This window comes from Pseudorasbora parva, chromosome 18, assembly GCF_024679245.1.
Source record: "Pseudorasbora parva isolate DD20220531a chromosome 18, ASM2467924v1, whole genome shotgun sequence".
Lineage (NCBI taxonomy): Eukaryota > Metazoa > Chordata > Actinopteri > Cypriniformes > Gobionidae > Pseudorasbora > Pseudorasbora parva.
In genome coordinates, this window is record NC_090189.1 from 20,115,677 (window position 1) to 20,141,800 (window position 26,124).

At 39.7% G+C, this 26,124-nt stretch overlaps 1 protein-coding gene and 1 long non-coding RNA gene across 3 annotated transcripts; one reads left to right on the forward strand and one right to left on the reverse strand.

The window, feature by feature from the left end:
• Positions 1-8,585: 8,585 nt before the first annotated feature.
• LOC137046015 (olfactory receptor 4E2-like) lies at positions 8,586-17,625 on the forward strand. The gene is made up of 3 exons (XM_067423072.1): positions 8,586-9,532; positions 16,235-16,376; positions 17,176-17,625. The coding sequence occupies exons 1-3, from the start codon at positions 8,586-8,588 to the stop codon at positions 17,623-17,625; spliced, it is 1,539 nt and encodes a 512-aa protein (XP_067279173.1).
• Positions 17,626-23,524: 5,899 nt separating this feature from the next.
• On the reverse strand, positions 23,525-25,397 carry LOC137046732 (uncharacterized). Of its 2 annotated transcripts, XR_010899031.1 has the most exons (5): positions 25,286-25,397; positions 24,795-24,862; positions 24,540-24,624; positions 24,308-24,384; positions 23,525-24,021 (listed from the first exon to the last, which is right to left on the reverse strand). It is a non-coding gene; the product is annotated as an uncharacterized lncRNA (long non-coding RNA). The 2 variants fall into 2 exon arrangements; XR_010899030.1 differs by having other exon boundaries at positions 24,540-24,862.
• Positions 25,398-26,124: the final 727 nt, after the last annotated feature.

Below are 26,124 nucleotides of genomic sequence, written 5' to 3' on the forward strand. Positions count from 1 at the left end.
AGGTCTGTTTTCTGTTCACTGTATTGTATTATCTCAACAAAATAGAGCCTAATGAACCCTTACCTAAAGCATTAATGCTTGTCATTTCACTATGTAAAAAAACAACAACTAAAGTGTTAGTTACAATTCCCATCACTCTGAAATATGCTCAGTTCATTTTCAGTGATATAACGTTTTCTCTGTTTAGCATCAGCAAATAGTTGATAATAATGTAAAAAAAAAGCTAAGTTTGCTTTTTGTTTGTCATGTCATTCACTGAACTTGTGCATATATCCTGAAGTGCATAAGGAAATGCAATTTAGGTTATCATCCATTATATCCTAAAGATGATATTGTAAGACATATTAAAATAAAATAATGTAAGATTAACCTTGGCCTCTAGACAAAGGTATTGCACTTTTCTTTAATCTCCTATCGGATTTTTGTTTTGTTTTGTTTGTTACTTTGAAAGTTATCAAACTTTTGGCAATGAGTACTTCAGATACATTGTATTTAAGTTTAAATGATTATATACATGTTTAATTTTATTTAGGTTTGATACTTTGATACGGAAGTTATTTTGCTTTCAGTTCTTTACAGGACCTTAGACATCCTAAATATTTTGTTTTTAAGAATATGTAGTACTCTATGTATAAACATGAATATGAGTCATGATACTACATAATCTTAAAGCCTATATATATTTATATTTTAAAATCATATCCAAAAAATACTGGACATAACAATGAACAGCCACACAGAGAATATGTCACAAGGGGACAGTCATCCATCTCAGATTGTTAATGACCTCTGGGTCTAAGAGAGGTTATTGCATCATCTCTTTATTATTCTTTATGCCTTTTTTTAGCCGCTCAATAGTCTCAACATCGTTAGATAAACAAAAAGAGGAGTTTGTCAAACTTTTGGCAGTGAATGCCTTGCATATTCATGTTTGTTGTTACATCTTGGTTGGAAGATTTGTTTGTTCTCATCTGTCAAATCAAAACGGTTATATTTCTAAATATGATTTAATATTAATTTCCTTTAAACCGTGCCTTGAATGTGTTCCAAAATTAAATGTTTGAATTATGTCAATAAAAGAAACATTTTTTTGCTAGATACATGTATGCCTGTATATAAACTTATATTCTAAATTAATATATTTCTAAATGTATATATTCTAAATATATTCTAAACTTATATAAAGCATTTCCACAGAGGTAAAACTTGTGTGATAACCGTTATGCACTGTATGTCATACATCCATATGTAGGACTATACTATGCCGTACATAGTGATTTAAAGTGACCCACACACAAACCACAAAACAATAAGTCATGAGTTCAATTCCCGTGGAATGCATGGACTCATTAAATGTTTACCCAGAATGCAACAAAAGTCACTTTGGATAGAGTCTGCCAAATGCTTAAATGTAAATGGCAGTTACTGCTGATGATGACATTTTTATTTAGTCATGTGCACTGCACTGTGCAGTACTTCCTGATTTTGCCCAAGACACATTCCTGGGTCAACATAATGTGTTGAGCCTGGAACAACATTTCTGTCTGAAATAACTGACCCATAAGTTACAAAAACGAACACTTATGAAAAATAAAATAAAAATGTTCTATTAGTATAATTCTAAAAATAAGAAAGCATATTATATATATATATATATATATATATATATATATATATATATATATATATATATATATATATATATATATATATATATATATAGATTCTCCGAAATATACGTTGTGTTCTTCTTAGTTACATATTATAAATTGCACTTAAATATACCCAACTTGACTTATACTGACAGAAAAGTCTAAGTATATTTGGCCTATACTTGTACTCAATCTTTTGATTGAGATTGAAGTATAATTAGGCATTTAATATACACTTGGCTTGTAATTGTGTTTAATCTTTTGATTGAGTAGCCTATTAAATATATATTTCTTAACATAGTTTTACATATAGTCTTATGAAACTTACATTGTTTAAAAATATTGATTATAAGATAAAACTGAAATTTCCTAATTCTGCACATCTGAATTTTTCTGTAGCCTAGTCCCAGTTTTGGGGAGTAACAAGTTACATGTAACCAGATTACGCAATTTAATTACAAAATAAATGTAACTATTCAGTTACTGAGAAAAAAAATGTAATTAAATTACAGTTACTTAAGAAAATGTTAATGATTACAAAAGGGGTTACAGCTGAATATTTTCTGTAAAATGCTAGGATATGTTAAAGGGGTTGTCAGGCATTGTCAGACACAGAGGGATTAGTGCAAGTGCAAAGTTTATTAACAGAGGTTTCGAACACGTGATACATAGAAGGTGGGTGACACTCAGACGTCGGACGATAAAGGTGAAGACGATGATGGTGGTGAAGACGAAGATGACGATGAAGACGAAGATGGGTACAGATTAGGGCTTCTTGGAAGGAAAGGTAGTCAATGGTGGGATCGGTGCAAGACCAGACAATGGGAGTGAAGGTGAGCCAGGTTGATATAGTGGTGACTGGTGATGGTGCCCAGTTGTTCATGATGATGGTGATGGGGAACGAGTGGGCGTGGCAGTGACTGATGATTGTGAGGGCGTGATAGTACCCCCTCCTCCACGGGTGGCTCCTGACGGCTGGGACGGGCGGCGTGGTCTTGGTGAAACTGACTGAGAAGATTGGGGTCCAGCACATCGTGCCTGGAGATCCAGCTCCGCTCCTCAGGACCGTAGTCCTCCCAATCCACCAGGTATTCCATCCGGGAACCCCGTCGCCGCGATGGTCGAGGATGGCTCTTACCAGGTAGACTAATGGGTCCTCGTCGATGGAAGGAGGAGGAGGTACGTCACCATCACCAGGATCTGTGGATGAAGAAGGGACAGGTTCAGTGAAGGGCTTGAGTAAGGATACGTGAAGTGATGGTGAAATTTTGTAGGTGGGTGGAAGGTGAAGGCAGTAGGGGACTTTTTTCAGCTGCCTGTCTACCGTGAACGGTCCGATGGATCGGGGACTCAGCTTACGGCAAGGCAGCCGGAGATGGACGTCCCTCGTGGATAGCCAGATCTTCTGGCCTGGCTGGTACCGGGGAGTGGGTCCGCACTTGGCATCAGCGTGGTGCTTGTGTCTCCGGACTGCCTGCTGGAGTTGCACGTGCGCTGAGTCCCAGACCCTCTCGCTCTGGCGGAACCAGTAATCCACCACTGGGACCTCCGAGGGCTCACTCGTCCAGGGGAAGAGCGGTGGTTGGAATCTGAGGACACATTGGAACGGGGTGAGCCCTGTGGTGGACTGCTGGAGCGAATTCTGAGCATATTCGGCCCAGGGCAGATACTGGCTCCAGCTCTCCTGATTCTGGTGGCAGTATACCCTCAGGAATCTCCCAATCTACTGGATCTTCCGTTCTGGCCATTGGTCTGTGGATGGTAACCTGACGAGAGGCTGACGGACACCCCTAGGAGACGGAAGAAGGCGTTCCACATTCTGGAGATGAATTGGGGTCCTCGTCAGAAATGATGTCTTTCGGAAGCCCAAAATGTCGGAAGACTTGGGTGAAGAGTGCCTCCGCGGTTTCCAACGCGGTCTGTGAGCCTTTGAAGGCAATGAGTTTGCAGGATTTTGAAAAATTGGTCGATAACGACTAGGATACAGGTGAAACCTTAGGATGATGGCATGTCGGTCATGAAGTCAATCCCAAGATGGCTCCAGGGTCACTCGGGGATCGAAAGAGGGACCAGCTTGCCCTCTGGGAGTTTCCTAGGTGTGTTGGCAATGGCGCAGACTGAACATCCCTTGACGAATAGGGAGACATCCCGAGGCATGACGGGCCACCAGTAACGGTGGCGAAGGAGCGAGATGGTCCTTCTCCTGCCTGGGTGATGATTTCAAAAGGATGTTCTGCTCCCTCCAGCCATTGTCTCCATTCCTCCATGGCGAGCTTGATTGCCAGGAACTCCCGGTTTCCGATGTTGTAGTTCTTCTCCGCCGGGGATAGCTTCTTGGAGAAGAAGGCACATGGATGGAGTCGTGAGGGTATCCCCTGCCGCTGAGACAGAACCGCTCCGACCCTGGTCGATGAGGCATCCACTTCGATGATGAACGGAAGATGAGGATTAGGGTGGACCAGGATCGGAGCAGACTGGAAGGTGTTCTTCAACTGGTGGAAGGCCTCCATGGCCGATGGAGTCCAGGACAGAGACTTGGGCCGGTTCTGGAGCAGGGAGGTGAGTGATGAGCTGAGCAGGCTGTAATTCTTTATGAAGCGGCGGTAGAAGTTGGCAAATCCCAGGAAGCGCTGCAGCTCTTTGATAGTGGTGAGCTGAGGCCAATGGGTGATGGTGTCCACCTTCCTCTGGTCCATCTTGACTCCATGGTTGTCTATGATGTGCCCAAGAAACTGGACAGTGGAGACGTGGAACTCGCACTTCTCAAGCTTGATATAAAGGTGATGGTCTCGGAGCTTCTGCAGGACTTGACAGACATGCTCTTCATGCTCCCTCAGGTCACTAGAATAGATGAGGATATCATCGATATAGACGATGACAAACTTGTTTAAGAATTCACGAAATACCCCATTCATGTAATTTTGGAAGACGGAGGGTGAGTTGGACAGCCCATACGGCATCACCCGATATTCATAGTGACCTGAGGGAGTGATGAAGTCTGTCTTCCACTCGTCTACCTTGCGAATGAGGTTGTAGGCATTTCTGAGATCGAGCTTGGAGAAGATGGTGGCCCAACGGAGCTGTTCTAGTGCGGATGGGACCAGAGGAAGAGGATAACTAAACTTGACAGTCTGAGAATTAAGATGACGGTAGTCGATACACGGCCGCAAGCCTCCATCCTTCTTGGCCACGAAGAAAAAGCTTGAAGCGGCAGGGGAGGTCGATGGACAGATGAACCCTTGTTGCAGCGATTCGAGCACGTACTCCTCCATGGCCTTCTTTTACGGGATGGACAGAGGATAGACGTGGCCCTTAGGTAAAGTAGCCCCAGGCAGGAGGTCAATGGCGCAGTCCCATGGCCGATGGGGTGGTAGTTTGGTAGCCAACTGCTTACTGAAGACATCCTGGAATACCCGGTAAGCTGGGGAAATGGCCACGTTGACTGGAGTTTCGGGACTCTCTACTATTTTTGGACTGGACAGGTAATGATGGAGGAACTGAAGATGATGGACCTTTTCGGCGAGGACGATGAATACAACGATCAAAGCAGTTCTCACCCCATTGCAGGATCTCTCCGGTGGACCAGTGGATATACAGCTGGTGCAAGATGAGCCAGAGGTGTCCCAGGATGATGTCCGTGGTTGACTCCTCCAGCTTTCCCTGAATGGTTGTGATTCTGAGGTCGACGGGACAACGTTGACGTTGGGCGGTTAACCTTTTTAAGGGTTTGCTGACTGATGAAGTTTCCCGCCGACCCGGAGTCGATGAGGGCTTGTGCTGCAACAGATGAGTGGGAATTACAAACGAATACTGGCGTCTTAGTAAGGTTTGCCGTTAAAGGTGGTAACTGAAAGGTACTCACCGCTGGCCGAGTAGGTCACACAGGGCAGGTCGTCATGCCATATCCATCTCCCCCAAAATACAGGCACAGATTTAATGAGATCCTGCGTTGGCGTTCGGTGGTGGTTAGATGGTAAGAGTCGATCTGCATGGGTTCAGGTGCGACAGATGTTTGAGCAGGCGGAGGATTGGTAGCGGGTGAGGAGAGGCCACAGGCAGATAACTGTTGAGACACGCGGATGGTTTTCTGGATGAGGGCTTCCAAGCCCATGGCGTCCTCGTAGACCCCAACGAGTTGCTTGATTTCAGCGAGGAGGCTGTGGCGGAAGGCAGTAATGAGGGCTGATTCATTCTGTCCGCTCATACAGGCCAGCGTACAGAAACGCAGTGCATAGGAACCCGTTGTCTCTCGTTTGCCTTGGCAAATAGAAAACAGTTGATCATGGACAGATAATTCGGCAGTTTGTTGACCAAATACCTCTTTTAGATGAGTGCAGAAGGCTGTGGTGGAGCCGATTAAAGGGGCCTTCGTTTCCCATAAACGCCACCCGGCCACTCTCAAATGCGAGTAATGAGATTATAAACGCCACCCGGCCTCTCTCGCTGTGGAACAGATGGGAATTCGCTTCCATATACAGGGAACATTGCAAGAGAAACCCGCTGCAATCCTCCGCCGCGCCGCTGTAGGTCGCTGGTTGGGTCATGGGACTTACGCAGGCAGCTGACGAAGTAGCGGGTGTTGGTGGTGCAAGTGATGATACGCTAGCATGGGTAGCAGTGGTGGGAGTATCGTGAACCAGTGAGGACCGTACAGCGTGAACCATCGTGGTGAAGTGGTCTGTGGTGCAGTCCCCGCCTGTGTCCGGAGAGCTCTGCATACGGTCTGGTCTTCTGTCAGACACAGACGAGGACACATTAGGGATTAGTGCAAGTGCAAGGTTTATTAACAGAGGTTTCAAACACAGGTGATACTTAGAAGGTGGGTGGCACTCAGACGAAGGACGATGAAGGTGAAGACGAAGATGAAGACGAAGATGGGTACAGATGAGGGCTTCTTGGAAGGACAGGTAGTCAATGATGGGATCGGTGCAAGACCAGACAATGGGAGTGAAGGCGAGCCGGGTTGATATAGTTGTAACAACAACGACTTATGAGTTTAATGTCTCGGGGAATAATTAACTCAAAAGGGATTTAATATTCAATATTCATGAATTTATGAATATAATTTGCCAGTTGTTCATTACGTATTAAAATTTTCTGATAGGGAAAATTGTTTAATTAAATACAAGTAACCCTTTATGAAATTGCTTGAAATTATCCTACTAAGTTTGTCCTGCAAATTAGTTATAGACTTTTCAAATCAATTCTCAATAAGGGATTACTGCTTTACGAGCGCATAAGAAACATTAACTTTACTGATCAGGATAAGTTCAATATTTCAAATGGTCATACAGTTTACTTTACTAACATAGTAGCATAAGCAGTCAGGTAACGTTAGGTCGCAAGTTTCATTGACTTTGTGTATGTGGCAGAATAACAGATTCAACTCATTAAATGTCTTTTGGAGGTTTAATAAACACAGACTAAAAATAACACTACAATTCACACAGAAGGTACATACTAAATATGCATCAAGATAGTAGAAATATAGATATTAACGAAAGAATACATAAAAGAGAATAATGAATAGAACGAAATTAGAGGGAGATAAAAGAGAGAGAGAGAAAGAGAGAGAGATGGTACAAAGCATTAGAGGTAAGGAGCAGCTTTCCTTCAGTTCATCCAATACGACCTTCACGGAGTTAACTTGTCTCAACGGGGAAATACACACCCTCTTTACAGCAGTTTGACTTTTATAAGAAGAAGAATACTTGCATTCTTTTTGGTTTCGTTTTGGCTTCTCGCTTGTGTGTGTGTATTTCTGCGTGTTCGGTGGCTTTCTCCGAGGTCGGGAGGGAGCAGCTGTTTGCTGTTAGGGATGCTCCGTGTTCTTGAAGATCGGATTGTAGAAGAGAAGATTTTTGGAAGGGCTGAGGCCTGCTTGGAGGGCCTGCATTGGTGGCATGGCTTAAGTGCCATTTTATGTTCCCATTTACTAAAACTCTAAATAATTGAATGAATATTGCCTGTACTGTTGTCTTTTCCTCTCACTTGGAGAAAGCACATTATCAGTAGGTTTTGGGAAATTTTCTGGTCAAGAACTGGAGCTTAATCAGCTCCAAACTTGAAGAGACTGTGTATCTTTGTATGTGCCCAATATTCTGTGTTACAGATCATTGTTGAGAAGGTGTACAATGGACAACCTAAGATATGGACTTGTTTTTCTGGGCAAGCTGGCACCTGCTCCAGATCTGGAAGGTCACTGTGTGCCTAATTCCGGGGTGAAAGCGTTAATAAGTGATTTATTGACATGTGCATCTGATTTACTGACAATGTACGGAAATTTACCACAACTGTTCATTTTCTCTAAGCCAATCAGAATCATCCACCTTGCAGTAATGACATGGATAGACCTTGAAAACAGTATAACTGTTGGGACAATTGGATCTCCTTGTGAAACTTAAAGCTGGCTTCTGCTGATGAAACTGCAAACTATTCTTCAGTAAAAATGTTCTTTAATTAATTGTACTCCTGAATATTGGTCTTCATTTTTCACGACTGGCATTGGGTCATAAACTGTTAACATCTAACAAAATAATTTGTTAAAATGAGTTGCAATGATGGACAGATAAAAACAATAAAAGGACATTTGCCAACATGACGATTGATAAAAATCTCTTCAGCAATTTAAATTAAAGAAAAAAAGTGATGGTTTGATGTTTGTGCTCACTTAAAACAAATCAATGTGATTTTTTCTTTCTTTCCATGAGTTAATAATTAAACCCAAGAGATTTTAGTACATTTCCTACAGAAATCCCTAATGATATAATACTAATAAAAACCAACCAATCCTCCCAACATTCTTTTATTTGTGAGAGACTCACTGCCATTCCTTCAGCCAACAGGAGATGCTGAAGCCTAATGAGATGTAAACTGTTTTAAAAGTTTATCTAAACTTTACAAGTTGTATTGCATTGCATCATGCATACAATGATGGATAACATTTCTTATCCTGTGATGCTGACTCTTATGGCACCAAAAGAATCTAAATCAAATAGGCATGTATATTTTTTTTGCTTTCTTGTTTTATATGTGCTTGTATTGTCAATTAATATTCGTCTTGTTATGGTCATTATCATGGAGAAAGCACTTCATGAACCAATGTACATATTCTTGTCTCATTTGTGTATTAATGGGGTTTACGGAGCCACAGGATTCTACCCTAAGTTTCTGTCTGATTTAATATTGGATTCATATGTGATCTCCTCTCACATGTGTGCTCTGCAGATCTTTGTTATTTACAGCTCTTTACTGTGTGAGTTTACAATATTAACAGTGATGTCTTATGATAGATATGTAGCCATATGTAAACCTTTAGACTATCATTCCACTTTAACTCAATTCACCTGTGTGAAATTAATTCTGTTTTCATGGATTGTACCCACTTTTTCTGTGTTCACTGCTACTCTGTTATCCAATTTGAAGCCATTTTGCGCTTATCATGTAGATAAATTATATTGTGACAACTGGTCAGTTGTAAAACTGTCTTGTGCATCATCTTTTGTGAATAATGTCTATGGATACGTTGTTGCTGTCATATTTTTTAGCTTTGTAGTTATAATCATAGTGTCCTATGTTAAACTTATCTCTGCATGTAAAGCATCTTTAGAAAACAGAAGGAAATTCTGGCAAACATGTCTACCACACATTTTATTACTGATCAATTTCACTTTTGCTGTGTTGTTTGATATAATGTATAGCAGATATGGTGCAAATGATATATCAGAGAGTCTGCGTCATTTTTTGGCTTTAGAATTAGTTATAGTTCCACCTATTTTTAACCCACTAATCTATGGGTTAAATGTTAGGGCAGTGCGCAAAAGAGTTTTTACTTCATGTGTTGCATTAAGAGTTTCACATGCACCAAAAAGATGTAAAAGGTAACCTTTCTGAATGCCTTAACAGTTGTCATGATACTTTGGTTTTAAAAATTATTTGTAACATAATTAGTTTTTGATAAGCATATTATAAATAAAGTGTAAAATGTGTATATAATATATTTACTGTATATGTCTCTTGATTAGAGGACAAAAATGTGACTAAAAATAGATTTTCTTAACAACAACCCTGCATCATAATGGTTTCTTAACAATTTTCTGTTCCATTAGATGTCTTTTTATATCTTAAAATCATTATTGTATATTTGTGCAAGGTTTCCTTTGTAAATTAGAAAATTATTTAGTGTTTGATAGTGTAGACAGGGTAAATTAAATAGATGTTGCTATTACTTTTAATACGCCAGTACTCTGTAATCATTTATAATCAGAGGTGGACAGTAACTAAGTGCATTTTCTTGAGTACCGTACGTGCACTTTTTGAGTACTTTTTTTTCTTTCTGGAAACTTATGAGTTTAATCACTACATTTGAAAGACAAACATCACTGATTGGCTTAAACCACCAAGATGGCACATGTGTGCATTTATACAACAATGCAACAATAATAAAATAATGCATTGACATGAAAAAGGTACAGTTAAGTACTGTTAAAAGCAAGTAGGGCTACTTCTGTACTTTTACTTAAGTAAAAACCTTTTTACAATTGTCAAATGTAACAGAGTAATATTTGACCAGTTACTTTTACTTTTAATCAAGTAATGGAGTTGTACTTTGTCCACCTCTGGTTAAAATGGTGTCGGGTATAGGTTGCAAAGAAAGTTATATGTATCGTTATGACATTCAGCTGAACCACAATGCACTGTTTAAACTATAGAAAGGCAACATTCACAGCCAATGTTGCTTTAATTGTATGATATTTTGGACAGAAACAATGAAAACAAAAAAAAATGTAGGTTGGTATCTTCTGGGGGTGGTAAAGACTAAACAGAATGACACCCACTTTTTGGGTTGCAGGTCTAGTTCACCATAGAGAGAAAGGTGTCACAATAGTCCACTGAATGTGAGCTGAACTTGAACCTATGTGCAGTTTATTGAAAATATTTAAAAGTGAGCAAAACAAAGACTTGACTTAACTAGACATGACCATGAACTTTAACAAGGAAACAACACAAAAACAGTAGTATGACACTAACAAAGCTATAGGAACAATGGTAACATGAGGGGTATTTATACACAAAGTCTAGTAAGCAATAAATACACCTGTGAACGAGACAATAATCTAATCACAAAACAGAACAGAGAAACAAATGACTGAACAATCAATCAGAAATCATGAGACTAGGGAAGCACATGACAGGATAAAGACCTTTACATACTCCACAAGAACAAAGAAAAAAGTTCTCGCAGCCCTGGTTTGGGAGTTCTTGGAGCTTGTTCTCGACATATCGTCTGAGCAGAACTTTTTTCTTACGTGTGATTGGTCAGAAATTTAAAGGAAGCGGGGGTTAATGGGGTGAAACAAAGTGTGTGTTTGTGAAGGGGGGTTATTACAGGTACTATATATTAATAAAATAGTAATAAAACAGGAAAAATCACAAATTTTGAAGGCCCTAGCATTTGCCTATTCCGCCTATGCCACGGGCCGGCCCTGGTTGATACAAACAGTGCAGGTTCTCAAGAGCTTCACCAGGCTGCACGAACTCTGATGACGACACAGCTGATCCACGTTTGGCCGGATTCACCATAGATATCCATAATAAAGGCTAGATGTCTTACAGTGGAGTCACCATCGTCATCACCGGCGGCCATCTTGTCACAGGCAAGCTTTCTGTCGGGCTTTGTGGAACCTGATGTAAGATGAGTGATCTGTACGAACATAAATACTCTTATCTCGCTAAAATATTGACGGATTTACAAATGGTTTGGCTTCTTACAAACGTTATTAACATAGCTACAAATCTGGATGCTTTAACACGTTGAAATCGCAGCTTTTAATTTCGATAAACGACTTATTCGTGCACCTTGTGTAAAAAAAACAATATTCTAGAAGCTATAACTCTGTGCCTAATAACTCTGTACTTTACACAATTATTCAGCTTATTTCCTAAGAAACCACAGGGTCTCAGCTTTCTAAAGAGGTAAGGCATTTGATGTTAGGCAAAATTAGGTGGGAAAAGGGATCTCTGAAGTAGGCACAGTGCAATATAGGGGGGGAAATCCGAGTAAATTGCCTTTTTGAAGTTAAAATAAACTTAGTTGTTTTTTTGTTTGTTTTTTTTATACAAATTATTTTATTATAATAGTGATATTCTTATTATAAAGTGTATATAATATTTCTCATGTTGCCATTTGGTACACAGTTTTAGTAGCCTATATATTGATTTAACATATTCATTGCACCTATCTGTTCAATGTTACTTTCATATTGAAGTCCGTGGTTATAATTATTAATAAGTATGTAGTGTCATAACTACATGTTTATAACAAACGAAACAGTTTGAAAATTTGTTAAAATTTTAGCAAGTTATGGTTATTTAAAAGTACATGCACCATTAAAACACACTGTTACAATTGAGCGAGCTGCCTGTGACAAGATGGCCGCCAGTTGCGGCGAATTTCTATGTACCCAAAGTTCCCTTTTGAGGGAACTCGCACTGCGTCTAATGACACTTTGGGGATGCTCCCTTAGCGTAGTGTGTCTGAAGCATGAATGAAATCTCCAATCCTGATTGGTGCTGCGTCATGATGTAGTATTTAACGGCATACATGGAAGCTACAATGGAGATGCCAGCACATAATGCAGACAGCTTTTTGCTCTTCAGTGAGGCGTTTTATGTGAAAATGGCCAGTCTATTTGGTATTGTTTGTCCCTGTTATCAGTGAGAAACAAGATTATGGCAAGCGAGCAGTATAAAATGGTGTGTGCACTCGTGTCCTTGCTTTATTACGGACACGTACACAAACCGATTGTGTGTGTATTGTCCTTGTGTGCAGCAAACTCAGGCAGCTTTCGAGGGGACTGCCTGCAGCAAATGTGAAAAGCTGCTCCTCAGACTGTTAATCATGGCCAGCCGATTCAGATGCTCTCCCGCCCCGTGCGGAAGCCCACGATGCTGCAGTTGTTTGGCTCTGAGGAGACAGATGCACTCAGTATCGAGGCGTGTGAAATTCAGGCTGAATTGCCTTCTTCACTCTCCCACTCATGAGGAGCTAGTGAAGATTCTAATATTTACAATAATATTTACAAACATACATAAAGTAAACAGAAAGAAAACATATAAACAATGCTCAAATTCGAGGTGGGAAGGGGAACACGAGTAGAGGCCAAATCAAAGAAATTAACAAAACAAAAAACACTAACTAAGTTTAACCACTAAACTAACTACCAAAGCAAAATGTAGAAACAAAAAGTCTTCAGCGTCAATGACGCCCAAACTAAACTACGCTAACTAAACAAAACAAAACATACAAATTACGGCACTCTCTCTTAACCTAGTGTGTGTAATACAGCAACAAAAAAACGTCCTCCGTGGTGCGCAATGTATGTTGTACGACCTGCTTTTCCTGTGCTCTCCTTCCCAGCCTCAACGCCATAGATGACTACTGAAAGAAACAGAACATGCGACATTATCAGGCACCCACACGGTTACAAAGAACGTTTACTGAAAGATCAACAGTCTGCAGATATGCTTGGTTTTAGAGATAAAGCCTTCATAAACAGTACATTAGTGTTCTCATTTAAGCATCTCTTTTTGACAGAGACAGATCTAGCTTCAATGGCAGGAGAGATTGATATGTCAAAGAAAATACAGAAATGATCAGACAGTGCCACATCCTTAATAACAATTGATGAAATGTTTAGACCCTTACTGATAAGTAAATCTAGAGTGTGTCCATGATTGTGTGTGGGTCCATTTCCATGCTGTGTCAAATCAAAAGTGTTAAGAACAGTCATGCGCTCTTTTGTTGTACTGGATTCAATATTGTCTTTGTGAATGTTAAAATCCCCAGCAATAGCAAAACAGTCAAATTCTGAGGAAATTATTGATAACAGTTCTGTAAATTCCTCAATAAAGGCTGGAGAGTACTTTGGAGGCCTGTAAACAATGATAAGCAGGATGCGTGGAGCACCTTTTAACACAATACCCAGATATTCTAGAGACAAATATTCACCAAATGACACTTGCTTACATTGAAAGACATATTTAAAAAGAGTAGCAACACCCCCACCTCTCCTAACTGCTCTGCAAACACTCATAAAAGTAAAGTTAGGAGGGGCTGCTTCATTTAGGACTGTTGCACTACAGTTTTCTTCTAACCACGTTTCATTTAGAAGCAAAAAATCAAGGTTGTTTGTGGAGATTAAGTCGCTGACTAGAAATTATTTGTTCTTAAGTGAACAGATGTTTAAAAGTGCTAACTTTACAGTATTAATTTTTACACCCACATTAGTCTTAGTTTGACAAGTGACAGGCAGCAGATTATATTGGTTTGTTAAGCGGCCTGACAAGGCCTTAGACTTTCTTTCACGTAACAGAACAGAGACAGAGAAAGAGGCAGGCACACTGGGTTCCCACTTGTTTTGTAAACATTTGATAAAGTTACTGTTATCATAGCGGGGACCCAAAACACATCACTGAGAGCTGGAATCCGTTGTTTTTGGTTCACCTACAACAGATGGAGGAGGATGTGGGCCCTGGCGTTGTGACCAAAGAAATCTCACAGGAGGAGGGGGAGCTGGGCCCACAGGCTTTGGTGGTTGAAGGGCTCGACACTTTTTGGTTGATATCTGGGGGCTCGCAGCAATCGAGTGTGATAGTCTTGTTCCAAGAAAAAAAATAAGTTCCTCAATTTTCTCTGAGAAGCCCAGATGCGGGGATGCTGGAGAGAGGAATGACATGTCCGGTGAGAGGGGCTGTTGCTCTGGTGTTATTGCAAGCTGAAGTATGTTGTCCTGGCTTTGCTGTCCATTTTCAAGAAAGTCATCTTTGGGTACTGAATCTTGGAGCAGTTCTAATCCATCACAGTCAGTCTGTGGTGAGCTCTGTGGGCAGGGCTCAGCTGGGAGTGTGTCCATGAGCAATTGTTGTGGCTGCGTGTTGTTCTCATTGTCCTTGTGGGATGTGTCAACCAAATGTCCATTCAGGAGCTGAAATGAAGTCCTGTGGTCATCCATACTCTGTATCAGGTTGAGTGGGTTAAAACACACAGCTGAAGGATGATGAAGGGGAAAATAAATATTGTCCTTTAGCACTCTTGCACCAAGTTTGTTTGGATGGAGGCCATTTGATGTAAACAGTTGTCTCTGACTCCAGCAGAAATTGAAGTTATCAATGAAGTTCACTCCATTCATGTTACAGGTTTTTTGCAGCCATGTATTAAGCCCAAGCAACCTTGAGAACCTATTTGTTCCTCTTGTTGGCAGTGGTCCACAGTGGGCTGAACTTTCAGTTTTCTAAGTGTTTCAAAAAGTTCAATGAAGTTCGACTTCATGAGTTCTGACTGCTCTCTCTGAATATCGTTCCTCCCCACATGAATGATTAGTTGATTTGCAGTCTTATGTTTCATCAGAATGTTCTCAATTTCCCTGTTTACATCAGAAATGGTTGCTTGTGGAAGGCAGCATGTAGTTGTATCTCTGCTGTGAATGTTTCTGACTGTAGAGTCACCCCCTATCAGAGTCCTTGGCCTCGGGTGCTCTCTGAGCTGAGCGACGCTGTCTGCTCGACCTTGAGCGCCTGTTAGCATTAGTTTTAACTGCGGGCTGATGCAATCTGTTTTCGATCACATTCATCACGTTTGGGGATTCCTAACTCACATTCATTAATATTTCAAATCTGTTTTCGAGATGTATAGACGGTGGTAGAAAACTAGTGTTTGCAATCCTTGTGTCTGGGATAGAGCATGCAACGGCAGCAATATATGAAGCTTGTGACAGTCTGACGTCTCGAGTGCGTTTGGGTCTTGCCTAAAAATGTTTAGGCAAAATACAGCATAGTATACATGTTCTTTTCACAGAAAAGCTTTGATTGGGGGATTTAAATTACTGAAATCTGGCAACCGCAAGCATGAACACTTTCCCCGACAAAACCAAAACCAGTGCTTTTTGTTCAAGTTTTTATTTTTTTAACTATATTTTAGATTTGTTTTTCTGTCAACGATATTGCATGTTTATATAACGTTAGTCACAATGTAGGCTACACAGTGACTATGATTTACTCTGAAATACAAGCATGCAAAAACATCATACTTCAGTTCTCAAAAAATATAAATATATATTTTTTACAAAATGAATCGAAACCTTGTCAAATGACTATCGTTTTAACTTATATGGTGGAGAAGGTGACGTTAGCTAGAAGGATCGAGTGAACGATCTGTAAGCAACATACATATCTACGGTTGTATTTTGTAATACAAAATAATATTAACCGTTGTCATTAGACACACTATTTTTACTGTAGGCTACTAGCCTCTTGCATTATATAGACAATGCTGTCTCTCTAAGAAACAGTCAGTGACAGTCAATAAGTGGATAAATCACTACTTACTGCTTGCAGGAATATAGTTGGCATTGCCCCTTCCTTCAGTTTTAGACGCTGAGTGAAACTTGCTTGATATTGTCCCAGGTTGGAAAAACTAACATTGGATGAAATGGGCCGAGCAAATGAACGATTTTGAATTAAATTGTTGCTGTAGCTGATTATAATGAACATCAACCATGACTGTTGACATTTTTTATCTGTAGGAAGGGTATGAAAAGTCCTCACGTCCCCTGCACAGCCTGGAACATGACATTTGTGTCCATGATCTGCCATTTTCACTATCCTCGCTTTTACCTGCAGAACTCCCAAAGATTCGGCTGTGCAGTTCCGCCTGACAATGAACATGTGCTGACATATGCAAATGTTGGAGGCATTCATATTAAATGATCCCAGCGATTGCGTCACAGTTGGTGTTATGTTGAGATTCGACTATTTTTCTGTGGTGTTTTTCATGCACAAGATTTAGATATGAAGGAGGAGGCAATGGTGTTTGAGACTCACAGTATGTGATGTCCATGTACTGAAGCCAAGCCAACTAAAGCTTCCCTCTCTCCACAGGCTAAAAAGGAACTGCACCCACACTACAAAGCACTTCACTGGCACTTAACCACAGAGACTGAGTTTGTTTGCACGGACATTGACAGTGTTTTAGAAGAATAAAAACGCCCCTGGGCGACACTTTACTGCATTTTGTGTCTGTTCTCCTCTCTTCCCGTAGTCAAGGGCAACATTGGTGGAGTATGCGGGCAGGACCCACCGGACACGAGGACCCCGGTTAGGTCACTTCTCTCCTTACCGTAGGGGATGTAATCCGGCATCTGGCTGATGTGTCAGTCCGTCAACAACAGTTGTCAGAACAGGTGGTGGCAGGACAAAACCAGGTGGCAGAGGAACTGGTGCGGCTTTGTGCAGATTATACCAGAAACCTGTTGGTGGATGTCCGACTTTCCGGGCCATCCATGACCCTTTCAAAGACGACCCAGAGGTATTTTTTGCAGATGTTCGAGGTGGCTGCAAGGAGTGAAGGTTGGGAAGAAGGGGAATGGATAATGAAATTAGCCCCCCTCCTCACCAGGGAACCCCAACAAGTTTATTTTTCTCTTCCCCTATCTCACCTGAATGATTATGTTTTTCTGAAAAAAAGATCCTGGCTCAGATAGGCGTCTCTCCAGTCTGCGTGGCTCAGAAGGTCCACGATAGGGTTTATGATGCGTGGATTCCCATTCGCATGCAACCAGCCCAACTGAGTCGACTCATTAAACTGTGGTTAGAAGCAGACGGGGCCACCGTGATGGATGTGATCGAAAAGGTCACCGTAGATAAACTGCTATGTGCACTACCCCGTCCCCATCAATGCACTGTCGGGCTCCAAATTCCACACACAGTACCTGAGTTGGGGGTAGCCGTAGAGATGTCTGAGGCTGTAACAGCAAGGGAGTCGGGAGAGAGAGCCGCCTTCTTCCCCTATAGAGGCACTGGAGAACGAGGCATGAACAGCCCCCACAAGTCGGGGAGCCTGGTGGGCCCCTCTCGAGCACCTGAACAGGATGAGCTCATGCTGACTGACCCAAATCTGCCGGAGGCCCGGGCTTGAATGGCGGGGTGTATTGTGCATCATAATATCCCCGTTGGGGCCCCAGAGGAGGAGGTCCGGGTGAGCGGCCACCGAGTCCGAGCTGTGTTGGATACCGGCAGCAGTGTCAGCCTCATTCAACCCCAGCTGCTGGGATCCACAAAACTGGGCAGGTCCCTCCTCCCAATCACCTGTGTCCATGTGGATACGAGGTACATGCCAGCCCAAACCGTCTCAATCTCTGCCTCCCCAGGAACCTGGATGGTTGAGGTCGGGGTCTTGAAGGACCTGTTCGGTACCAGTCTTGCTCGGACGGGACTTGCCAGGCTTGGAGCAGCTCCTAAGAGGTCTCTACTATCCTGGGCGCCGGAGGGGAGGAGGCCAACCCCGGAAAATGAGAGCTCATCAGGCTTGTCCAAAAGTGAGAGAGCAGGTGAGTCCTCCCAGACAAATCTTGAAATTTCTCTGATCTGTTCCAGCAAATCACAGGGAGCGGGTCTCTAGGAAGAAAACAACGAGAGGACAATCACTTGAAGCACTGCTGGCAACAGGCCAGGGTTGTTAATGGTGCTGAACACAGCGGATAAGGGATCGCTTTCATTGGCCGGGCATGAATGCTGAGGTGAAACGGTTTTGCCAGTCCTGTGCAGTTTGCCAACTAACAGCTTCACAGAGACCGGCCCCCACCCCCTTGATTCTGCTACCAGTAATCGGAGTCCCGTTCTCACACATTGGGATGCACATCGTGGAACCACTGCTGAAGTTGGCACGGGGCCATAAATACATTCTGGTTCTGGTAGATTATGGCCGGTGTGATAGCCCAGGAGTTGTTTGTTCTATGCAGCCGGGTGGGAATTCCATCGGAAATCCTGATGGACCAAGGTACTCCCTTCATCCACCGGGTCATGGCGGATCTGTGTAAGTTACTACAAGTGAAACACCTCCGCACATCAGTATACCACCCCCAGACATATGGTCTAGTAGAACGCTTCAACCAGACCCTCAAGCGGTTGTTAATGTGAGTGGCAACTGAAGATGGACGCGATTGGGACCGAATGATCCCTTATGTGCTCTTTGGGATTCGAGAGGTCCCCCAAGCTTCCACTGGCTTTACTCCGTTCGAGTTGCTGTTCGGACGACAACTCCGCTGGCTGCTGGACGTCACCAAAAAAGGCCTGGGAACAACAACCCTCCACCGACCGCTCGCTAGTGGAACATGTTCAAGAAATGAGAGAGATAATTGATCAAATAATGCCCCTAGTCAAGGAACACCTGCTTGAAGCCCAACGTACCCAGCAGTGTCTCTATGATCAGTCAGCGCAGACTAGGGAATTCCTTCGTGGAGACGTGCGCTGTTCACTCTAGACTTGATATTTAAAGGAAAAATACAATTGTGGAAGTTTTGATCATGCTGTCTGCAACATATTTGGTGTGTGTGTGTGTGTGTGAGTGTGTTGCATGGTTCTTGCTTATATCCATTGATCGGATGGGCCAAGTAATAAAAAAATTCCAATCAGTTGCGGGTGGATGAGAGATAAATTTGTTTGATAAAGACGTTTTGCGAGCGCTGCCATGGGCATTTAGCCTGACAAGCCAGACCCACATCAAGATGTATGGTCTGGAAACTCACCATAGACAGGGCTCAATCCGAGGCGCGGGATAAACGGTTGTCTTTCAAACTCCCTCTGCACGCGATAGGATAGCGCTACACCAACCGGAGCAACGACGGTGAAGGGGAGCTCGCTGACTGATTAAACATTCACCGTATCCGGTCGGCTAAACTCCGAACACATCTTCCCTTTTTAAGAATGACTTCAGTGCCGCTCTTTGTTCTTTTCTCAGAGGAAAGCTTAACTCCAAGTCTTCCGGAGGCGCGGGCAGAGCTGATTCGAAAGACCGCCGCCGTTCGCCAGTTTCTGTGTTACTAGAAGCACGCAAACGCAACTCGGCCGTCGTCATTATGGCCCCGCCCACCGACTCTATACACAATGTGATTGGGCCGTCCAGACTCTGAGGAATATAGCTCAGATAGGAATTGAGAGTTGCTAGACCACACTTGCGCGCAAATTAAATTTGCTGCCGCTAGGGTGCGTCTAGATTTCTAGGCTAATAGGCATTTACTTTAACTCTTCCAAGTCAGTGTGGCACGCCCATAAAAACCGAGCGTTCAGGAGAGAAAATAGCCTATTACGTATTCATTATGTTTTTAAATGTAAAAACCACGCAAACATCGTAAGTTGACCTCAGACAACAGTATACAATTTTTTTTAAAAGCCAGTTCATGACACCTTTAAAACTTGGAACACAACTTGTTCATATTTCTGGCTTTGGTTGTCTTGTAGTTTTAGGGTAAAATGTGTTTTGTAAATTACATATTATTATAAAAAAAATAAAAATTAAAATTAAAAAAAAAAATAATAATATATATATATATATATATAATCTTTTCATACAGTCCCTGACAAAAGTCTTGTCGCTTATCTATTTTCTAGAAATACCTGATATTAACCTGACTTTTAATTAATTAATTGGTGTTAGAAATAGCTCACATGAAAAGCTAAAACCCTCCCAAATGATGTTTAATGCACTGAAAAATAAATAATTTTCATAGAAAAAATATTTATCATTTAATCAAGACAGAAAGGTCGAATTTTGGCAAGACAAAAGTTTTGTCGCCTATAAAGAAATTGAACAAATTTACTGCAAATACAAAAATATGTCAGCAAATTAAGTTGTGGTCCTGTGAGATCCAAATTTAATATCTTGTATGACTTCCATGAGCTTGAAGGACTGCATCCATGCGGTTTGGCAAGGATTCATACAATAAGAAAGCAGTCTTGCATGCCTCCCAGAGTTCATCAATATTATTTGGTTTCGTCTTCCATGCGTCCTCTTTCATCCTACCCCACATATGCTCAATGATGTTCATGTCTGGTGACTGGGCTGGCCAATCCTGGAGCATCTTGATCTTCTTCGCCTGAGGAACATTGATGTGGAGATGGAAGTATGCGATGGAGCACCGTCCTGCTGCAGAATTTGGCCTCTTTTATGGTTGGGAATAAGAGGTAGCTAAGATTTCTTGGTATTTTAGACTATTGATGTTGCCTTCCACCCTGCAGATCTCTCGCACACCCCCATACTGGATGTAACCCCAGACCATGATTTTTCCGCCACCAAACTTCACTGTTTTCTGGGTGAATATCGGATCCATTCTGGCTCCAGTAGGTCTCCTGCAATATTTGCGGCGACTGTGGTGTAATTCAACAGAAGATTCATCTGAAAAATCCACCTTCTGACACTTTTCCAGCATCCATCCTTTTAGCAGGCTGTGGGCCTTGGCAAATGCCACACGGTTTTTCAATTGTCTTTTGTTTAGTGCTGGCTTCTGGGCACTGATTCGACCATGGAGGCTATTTCGAGACAGAATCTGACAAACTGTTCTGGTTGACACAGGGACTTCAGGTGACCACCCTTGTGAAAAAAAAGTGCACTTTAGTGTACTTTTATAAAGTGTACTTATTACACAGATAATATACTTATACTAAATACACTTAATTGTGCAATTAAATGCAATGTTTTCGGTGTACTTAACACACATTATATGTAATTGATTTCAAATTTATCACATATTAAGTTGAAATAAAATACAATAAGTTGCAATTAAGAGTGATTTTTTGGAACAACTTAAGTGGTACTTAAATACAACTTTATATGTACTTTCATAATCACTTCTAGTGTATTAAAATTGTAATTAAAGTGCACTGCTCAATGTACTGACAAGCAATTAATGTGAACTAAAACATACTTTAATGTCAGCTAAATATACACTTAAGTGTGAATTAAATGCAATGTTTTCGGTGTACTTAACACACATTATATGTAATTAATTTCAAATTTATCACATATTAAGTTGAAATAAAATACAATAAGTTGCAATTAAGAGTGATTTTTTGGAACAACTTAAGTGGTACTTAAATACAACTTTATATGTACTTTCATAATCACTTCTAGTGTATTAAAATTGTAATTAAAGTGCACTGCTCAATGTACTGACAAGCAATTAATGTGAACTAAAACATACTTTAATGTCAGCTAAATATACACTTAAGTGTGAATTAAATGCAATGTTTTCGGTGTACTTAACACACATTATATGTAATTGATTTCAAATTTATCACATATTAAGTTGAAATAAAATACAATAAGTTGCAATTAAGAGTGATTTTTTGGAACAACTTAAGTGGTACTTAAATACAACTTTATATGTACTTTCATAATCACTTCTAGTGTATTAAAATTGTAATTAAAGTGCACTGCTCAATGTACTGACAAGCAATTAATGTGAACTAAAACATACTTTAATGTCAGCTAAATATACACTTAAGTGTGAATTAAATGCAATGTTTTCGGTGTACTTAACACACATTATATGCAATTGATTTCAAATTTATCACATATTAAGTTGAAATAAAATACAATAAGTTGCAATTAAGAGTGATTTTTTGGAACAACTTAAGTGGTACTTAAATACAACTTTATATGTACTTTCATAATCGCTTCTAGTGTATTAAAATTGTAATTAAAGTGCACTGCTCAATGTACTGACATCCATTCTACTGTCTTAAAAACAAGCAATTAATATGAACTAAAATATACCTTAACGTAATTTACATGTACACTCTAATATAATGAAATACATTCATAATTACATTTTTCAAATAATACAGCTGCAATTTCGTATAATAAACACATCCAAATTTAAATCCTCTACATTTATTGACAAAACAATCTGTAAAACAAATATACAAAAAAAACTTTTTTTTGATGCCCAAGAAAAACCCAAAAAACTATTTACACAAACACAAGAACATATGTATTCTGTCAATTTTATCATTAAATTCAAGTGATGCCATATTGATGCTCTTTAATGTGACATGACAGATCACTGTAAAGACATCAGTTCAAGCAGCACCGCGGCACGAGTGAATGTGATCACCTTGTCATAGTCAAAGAATAAACATGAATTAACATCAGAAGGTATGTTAAGGATACATTACAACTTACTAAAATGTATCACATTGTGTAATCGTTCAGTGTTTCAACAGCAGAAAGATGTCGATAAAACACGAGAGAGATGAACTCTTTCACTAAATGTATGCATTATATTAGCCTATATATTCATCATATTCTACTTAACCTGAAAACCTGAAAAAAATCTAACCTATAATTAGATTTATAAGTTAATGCATGAGAATTTTACACGTTTGCATACAATGCAAGTGCAAGTAAGGCCTCCCTATATAGTCTACACTATACAGCATTCTTTGTCGTTTGATTAAACAGAAACAACAAGGCAATTATATATTACATTCTGAATCAAATTATAATCTTTGTGTGCCCTTTGTTAGAGTTAAGCTTGGCAAAACGTCCTTCAAATATGTCGCAGCCTCAGATTGGAATTTGCTCCAGACTGAGTTGAAGCTAAAAGATCTGGTGACATTTAGTCATTTTAAAATTTTACTTCATCATTTTGAGAGTAAATTAATGGTGTGTAATAGTTTTTGACTGGTTGTATGTTTTATGTTTTTTATGTGACTTTTTATGTATAACTGTACATGCAAACAGAGCTGCCTATCTTGGCCAGGACAGGACATTTTAATCTCAGTGAGTTTTTCTCCTGGTTAAATAAAGGTAATAATAATAATAATTAGTAGAGATATTTTTTATATTATATTTTTAATTCTTTAAGAAACCTTTAGTTTAGGACAATTACAATGTGTTCAGTAAACCAAAAAAAAAAAAAAAAAAAGCATTTTTATATTTAGTGTTATCTCCCCGAACTGTCAGCTTTGTGTACTGTTACACCCCTATTATTAATGCAATCTTAAAATCAAAAGCTGTATATATGTTAATTATTTAATGCATTTTTAACTTGCATGAACAATGACTATAAATTTAATTAACCAGCTTTGAACTATAATTTATTAAGCAAGGTCAACAACTATTAATAAACACTGTAAAAAATTAAATAAAAGAAATAAATAAAAATAAATCACCGTTAGATCATGTCGGCCAATACATTAAATAACGTTAACAAATTAGATCTTATTGTAAAGTGTTACTGAACTTATAAGCTCTTAAACCTTTTCTAGCACCAAAATTAGGACCAAAAGGTTTATTCTAAAATCTTATTCCAGCATTACAGTGAAAGAAAAAAAAAAAGAAAGAAAAAAAAACTGAAGAACTCCAAAGGCACACAAAATTGTTTGTCACCAACTATTTTCAAGTTGTTTGGAAAGTGCTGTTTATGTCAATGTCCCAGAAGCTCTCCATCAGTAGGAAACAGGCGCACCATCTCTCCACAGTAGATGTGAATGGACATGTTCCAAAGAGGCAGGAAAGCAAAAAAATATATACCTTGAGGAAAGAAAAAGAAAACGCAAAGAAAAAACTTGTTTATAAAACAGATCTATCCATTATTATAATTGGCTCAATTAAATTAAAACGATAGATGTACAGTTGTGCTCCAAAGTTTATATTCACACAGCAGTATCTGTATGAAAAAAAGAAGAAGAAAAAAAGAAATCATAAAAATGAGCATGTTGTCTCTTTTTTTATCTAGTACTGCCCTGATGAAGCAGTTTATTCTGCATGGTGTGTGTACGCTTTTGACCACAACTGCATCCCCTATGTGATGAATTACCTCAGTCGTCAGGGTAGAATGATTGGAGAGGTTCCTTCACGTATACCACTGAGCACATCATCTTCACTGACACTGGACTTTAAAAATAGAGAACATTTTAATAATGTTTTTTATTCCTACTTTACAGGGAATTAAACATAACTTAAATATAGATAAATAACCCAAGACCAATGTAAATTGAGACAAGTATTTTTGCATTTTTCCTCATCTTGCTTTGCTAGTTTATTCTTACCTCGCACCATCTCCATGAAGGATGTTTCTGTATTTACCACGCCTGGCACAGCAATGCTGCGGCTCCATTCCTTTGGGTGTGTGGCCTGTAAAATATATAATGATTAGGGGATCTGTAAATGCACAAGTGGGAATGTATTACTTACAAATGGACAAGATGCAAAGCATTTAAAAGCTAAAGACTTGATAGTTATGTTTTAGCTTGTGTGATCAGTGTCATGGCTGGGCATAAATTCATAATTAACATTAACTTGACCTCATCAAGATGGCTCTGTAATTCCACACAGCTTGCACTGGATCTCCAATAACAAATCTGTATTGATCCTACAAAATAAAAAATAAAATAAGCACAAAATATTAAAAACACAAATAGTACTTTAACATCTTACTCTCCAAATGCAAAAAGAAAAGAACATATTAAAATCATTATTTCATTACTGGTTGTTATAAGTTAATATATGGAATAAATGTCTTCTGTCCATTTAAAAAGTAGGAGTTCGATTCAAATATTGTATTTACAGCAGGCAGATTCATTGAACATGCCCACACCGGCGATCACATTCCGATTTAAGAAATTATTATAATGCAATCTTAGATACATGATAGGAAACATGATTAATTCACCTCCCGAGTCCATAGTGCGTCTATCCTATCTGCGATTAAACTAAATAACTACACCGTAATAGAGAGCTACCATGTTACGGTGAAAATGTAAAATCAAGAGAGCTTATATCAAGATATACTTACTTGACTCGTTATTTGTAGCATATAACGTCTCATCTGTAATGATCCAAACGGTTCACTCCTCTGTTGTCTGTTGTCCTTCAGCTTCATTATGCATCGCGATGACGCAAACATGACAGACCGGTGTTACGAGATTTTTGGTTTCTGAGATTTTCGGTTTCAGTGGGCGGAGCTTACATGAATATTCATGAGTTTCCCGCACATGCGCGTGAAACTGAGAATTTTAGCTTGCTCCTCCTTGTATCTCAGCAGATAAAATCTATTGTTTCAAAAAAAGGTAAATCGTTTCAATGTCGCGCGAATTTATGCCTAAACTTCAATTGTTTATTGCGTTTACGAAATATTTATTAGTTAGCAAGTTTTGTGCAGTGGTAGTAGCTATACCTGAATAAAAGATTGCAGGCTTTAGGCAAACTTCAACTAGTCGTAGCATTTCGTTGTGATTTTCCTTTCTTTGTACCATGATGCTTTAAAACGGTATTTTAATAATTGTCATAATTTTTCATAAACCTGTATTTGTTTATGTGGACTAAAAAGTTAATCTATCCTGGTGTGATTTGTTCTTAAATTCTTGTTCATTTTTATTTATCAAATAACTTAAAACCACACACAAGCATGAATGTGTTGCTTTAATAGGTCTACAGAAGTACAATTTGAATTAAAAGTGTCATGAGAAAAGTCTGCCTGTTTTTCTTTAGGCTAATAATACTGTTCAAAGGTCTTTCTTTTTATGTTCACCAAGGCTGCATTTATCTGATTAATAAAATTAAAACATATTTTTACCAAATGTATTCTTTATATTTATTTTATTTTTTTATCTTGTAATGGCAGAGCTCCAGTCT

What these genes read in the sequence shown, in the direction of transcription:
- LOC137046015 (XM_067423072.1), top strand. Translation starts at nt 8,586, where the DNA reads ATGGATAACATTTCTTATCCTGTGATGCTGACTCTTATGGCACCAAAA. An exon ending in GCACCAAAAAGATGTAAAAG is followed by an intron (nt 9,533 to 16,234) that starts GTAACCTTTCTG and finishes TTTTATCTGTAG; the next exon opens with GAAGGGTATGAAAAGTCCTC. An exon ending in TTCCGCCTGACAATGAACAT is followed by an intron (nt 16,377 to 17,175) that starts GTGCTGACATAT and finishes TCTGAAAAAAAG; the next exon opens with ATCCTGGCTCAGATAGGCGT.